The sequence below is a fragment of the Phaethon lepturus genome, unplaced genomic scaffold, assembly GCF_000687285.1.
Source record: "Phaethon lepturus isolate BGI_N335 unplaced genomic scaffold, ASM68728v1 scaffold17333, whole genome shotgun sequence".
NCBI classification, from domain to species: Eukaryota; Metazoa; Chordata; class Aves; order Phaethontiformes; family Phaethontidae; genus Phaethon; species Phaethon lepturus.
The window spans coordinates 26,534-31,203 of NW_010531368.1; the positions used below are offsets into that span (position 1 = coordinate 26,534).

The window sequence follows — 4,670 nt, forward strand, 5'->3', positions numbered from 1 at the left end:
AAGCCTCGAGGGTGCGCTGGCTGGCACGGAAGGACAGCACCAGCCCCTGGGCATGGCCAGCCTGCCCTTCAGGAGGTTCTGCTCCCGCTGCCCATCGGTTAGTGGGGCTACCCACCCCCGAAACTCGCTGCATGCTCTCCCCCAAGCTGGGCACCTGGGTGGACAGGAGAAGGCTGTAGGATTTGGGGTTAAGCCACGGTGGTGCATTTGGAGGGTCTGGTTAGCCCTGCCGAGGCAGGATGCGGCCCCGGGAGCGCTGTAGAGCAGCAACCTGACCTGTTACCTCTGCTAAATAGTGTCTAATGTTGCTGCCCGTGACGGAAGGACCCCTCTGTCCCCCCAGCCACAGCTGCGTTTCTGTGATGGGGGAAGTAACCTGGTGCACAGCCGGCACGTACAGCTGGGTTAAACTCATCACAGATCTGAGGTCAGGGAGTATTTTTGCTGTGGGTCAGGCTGGCAAGGACAATCGAGGGGCTACTTCTGCCTCCTCGGGTCCTCCAGGCTTTTCACTTAGGAAATCTGGAATCACGACAACTTTCAGGTGATGCTCTCAGTTTCTCCTGCTCTTTTCCTGGCACGTACCACAAATCGGGGCATTTGGGCTTCAGCACAAGTCCTCAGCGGTGGGCATGGGAGGCTGCAGTAGATGACTGCAGGCAATCGCATGAGTATAAATATTATCCCACGATAATGGGGGTAAAAGAGGCTAAATCCCACCTAACACACCTCATCTTTGCAGCTGAGAGCCTACCTGAAGGCTTTTGATAGCCAGAGAGTCAAAACGGACACCTCGAAGGCGGCGACAACCCAGCGGTTCCAGAGGTTCATCCAGATGCTGCGCAGCGCCAAGAGGAGCGATGTTCTGCAGCTGCTGAGGAGAGCTCCCGAGGAGATGCTGTGAGACTCCCAGGAGCTACCTTGCCAAAATTGGCTTGCCGTGCATTTAGAGCCCCGGCACGTCGGGTCGTTTGGTGCTGGTCCACACACCCGGTCCAGGCAGCCATCCTGACTGGTGCAAATGCTCCAGCAAAGCTTTCTGCAAATATCGTTGGAGGTCTGTTATTTACAGACCATCCGCCCCTGGCCATAGCGTCCATCCCTTGTCAGTGTGGGCGCTGGGGCCAGGCTCCTTTCTGCGGTGGAGTACCTCAACGTGGGTGAGTTTAGAGCAAGAGCCAACCTTCTAGGGGCTTTTTTTCCACCCATGAACTGAAGCTCCCGAGAGTTAAAGCAAGAGGAAAGCATGGAGAAGAGAAGAGGGGATGAGGAGCTGCACGGGGTGTCTTGTTTCTTCTCCAGCTCTATCAGTGGGTCATGCCACTGATGACCTCCCTCTTCTTGCTCCAGTCCCTTTGTCGTGGAGGCAGCGGTGGCCGCACAGTCGGTGGCATCCTTGGCGGCTCTCTCGGACTTCCTGGATTTCGGCAAGGAGCCCAAGTCCCTACTGGAGAAGTTTCTCTACGCAGCAGCTTTCTCTCCCCGGCCTTCAGGAGAGCTTCTCCGCTTGGTGTTGGTGAGTACGGACATTTCTCCCCCTCCCTGAGTCCGGGATAGATCCTCACCCCATTTCAGCCAGGAGGGAACAGCAAGGGTATTTTCCTGAAAAAGCAAAATACGTTTCTGTAAAAATACGTTTCTGTAGAAATATATCTTCCTGCTTATGGGATTATTTTATGTGCTTTTAATGGGACAGTGGTGATGGGAGCGGGCGCTCCTCAGTGGAAAAGCATTCAGCAGAAAGTGCTTTATGTCAGTGCATTACAGATAATAAAAGCTTAATTAAAAGCCACTGTGAAAAATCAGCGTTTTATCCAATTGAGCCATGCATTGCCTCCTTCAAGGCAGGTAAGAACTAGGTTTTTTCCCTACTTTTTTGGTAAATGCTTTGAAATAATAGGTAAAACATACTCCTTCTCTGTCTTTTCCCCCCTCCTTTTTTTTTTTTTTCTTTTTACTATTTCCTAATACCCCTCTCCCGGTGCCCAGGACAAGTTGGATGGGAAGCAGCTGGCCCCTGAGGTCTGGGAGACGGGCATAGTTGCTGTGGGCTCTCTGGTTGGCAAGCTGTGCCAGCAGAAGCTGTGTGGGCTGCAGGTGGGTCCTCTGCAAACCTCCACGCTTGGCTTTGTTGGCTCCCTCTCCCAGGAGCACCCAAAGCATCTCGTTCTCATTCTCTCTCTCTTCTGCCCTCCTGCAAACCCTGAGCAGGAGGTGGAGCGTGGGGCGGAAGCCATCCTCGCAGGACTAAGAGGTGCCAAGGAGGAGTCCGAGGTTGTCATTTACCTGCTGGCCCTGGGGAACGCGGTGCTCCCCGAAACCATCCCCACCCTCCTGGACCATGCTGAGGAGGGTCCCACGGCCGTCACCACTGTGGCCATCTCTGCCCTGCGGCAATTCCCCGCTCGGCACATCTCCAGCAAGGTACAAAACGAAGCTGCCAAGGCTTGGTGCTTCTCTTCCCGTTCAAACCCAAGCCATCGGGGTGCAAATGGGGCCACCGTTTGCACACTTCCACCCTAACAGCACCATTTTAATTGCCACTTCGCATCAGGTGAAACAAGCAATGAGAAGGATTTTCCACGAGAAGAGGAAGAGCTACGAAAAAACATGTCGCCTGGCCGCTGGAGAAATCCTCCTAGACAACGAGCCCTCACCCATGGATGTCATCAACCTCCTGCTGGCCACCAATGAGCTGGAGACGGAGATGGCGACATTTCTGCTGCTGAAGGTCCAGAACAGCCTGCGTGCTGACCACCACCACCCGGCAAGGTGGGTCTGGAGGAGAAGGTTGCATTTTTCCTTCTAGCTCTACGTCACTTTTTCTTCCGCTTTTGACCCAGCGTGCCTTTAGAGCGTGCTAGCATCGCTTCTTGGAGCTGGCGTTGGGGCTGCCTGGGAATTTCCAGCTGAGGGAAGAAGAAAACAGCGGGGCTGCTGATACAGGTGACCCCAAGCCAGCCGAAACCCAGCATCCCTCCTTGTCCTGCCCTGCGGCAGCAGGACCCAGGCTCGTGGCTTCGGCAGAGTCCTTGGAGGTGAAAGCTCTGGCTCGCGGGGCAAAGCACAATTTGTAACTGCGTTAATCTTCCCATCTGCACAAAATGAACCGAGCACTAATGTTTTTCAGAGCTAAGCAAAAGCTGCACAAAAATAGCTGACTGGTTTATCCTAATAAGCCAGAGGGCAGGGAAATTCCAGGGTAGCCCATGTCTGCTCATTTCCCTTTTTTGCTCACACGTCTCTGGGCAGTCAACAACCAAGAGAAGTGCTTTGGAAAAATTTATTTCCTTCTTTTCTTTGTACAGCCACCTTTAATGACTTTTTCCCCTTCCCAGTGCTGACATACCCTTTCCCTCTTGCTTCCAGGAAGATAATGAAAGACCTCATGAGAGACCCACGGATAAATAATTACAACTTCTTCTCGAAAGCTGGCATCTCCTCTTCTTTCTCAGGACCTCTGACAGGTGACACCATGGAGGACACTGATCCTTTGGTCCCCTCGAATGGCTAAAGGAGGGGCTGGTAGGGAAAAGCAGCTTTCAGAAGAGGCCTCAGCTTTATAGAAATGCCCCAAAATCTTGGTATGAGGTTTCTGAGCATGTCCCCAGCACCAGCAGAGGCTGGCTGGTTGCCATCACCTGAGATATAGAGATAGATAGATAGATAGATAGATAGATAGATAGATAGATAGATAGATAGATAGATAGATAGCTTTCTCTGACACCCCTACAGCAGGAGGGCTGGGCTATGCCACATGCTTTTCCCAAATCTTGCTAGGTTGAAAGAGTAACTTCAGCTGAAGTTGAAACCAATGGTAGATTGTAGGTGGGAGTTTCTGTGCTTCTCCTGATAAGTCAAGATATTTAGCTCCATTCCTCAGTTCCTTAGGTATTTTTAATAAGCTCTTCAAAGAGCAGAGTCCTTGTACTGAGAGAAAAATCAAACTCCAGAGAGACTGCATCAATTGACGCTTGCTGAATATCTGTTTAAATCTTCACTCCTCGGCTCCCATTTTTCTCCCTCTTCAAATTAGCTCAGTCTAGCCTTGTAGGGGGTAGGTGGGAGGCAAAACAGCCAACACCTGGAAGAAAAACATTGCCATGCTAAATCCTTTGATTATTGCAAGAGCTGAAGGAGATGGTGCAGAGAAGCTTTCCCCCCGAATCATTTGGCTTTATCAGGTATTTCATGGGCTAATCTATGAGGTCTGGGCAGGACAGCCACCCTGACCACAGATGGGGCAGCTCTACAGGACTAGCCATACAATCTGTTGAGGCGGCTTACAAATTACCAAGGAGCTCTCAGGATCCTGGCTTTTAGATGTACCCAGCGACCCCCCAATTCCTGCAATCAATCTGGACAAGCTCTTTTAAGAAACCACCCTGTCCCACTGGGCACTGGTTTGGTGGGGGAACGTGCTTGCCGGGATTCCAGCGTTGCACGTCCCGCCTACGGGCTCTGTATTTTCTTGTCAGCCTTCATCCCCTTGCTGCCGCTCTCAGAGTGTTCATGGGTCACAACCATTGACTCATTCACGAAAAGAGATGTGCCAGGCACTGCCCGGGGATGCTTACGGGCGTCTCTCTGCCTTTCAGTCACCCAGGACCTGCTTTCCACCTTCGGGCTGGACCTGCTCTTTTTGGAGGGTGGATTCCTGAGGAAGAGCG

The 4,670-nt window shown here is 52.2% G+C and overlaps 1 protein-coding gene across 1 annotated transcript in view; it reads left to right on the forward strand.

The window, feature by feature from the left end:
* The window catches only part of LOC104618838 (microsomal triglyceride transfer protein large subunit-like), a 12,326-nt gene that overhangs the window by 5,651 nt on the left and 2,005 nt on the right, over positions 1 to 4,670 (forward strand). Inside the window, 8 exon segments of the mRNA XM_010284541.1 lie at positions 11 to 97; positions 743 to 900; positions 1,351 to 1,516; positions 1,990 to 2,097; positions 2,212 to 2,424; positions 2,555 to 2,772; positions 3,370 to 3,467; positions 4,599 to 4,669. Of these exon segments, the coding sequence (XP_010282843.1) occupies positions 11 to 97; positions 743 to 900; positions 1,351 to 1,516; positions 1,990 to 2,097; positions 2,212 to 2,424; positions 2,555 to 2,772; positions 3,370 to 3,467; positions 4,599 to 4,669 (1,119 nt within the window).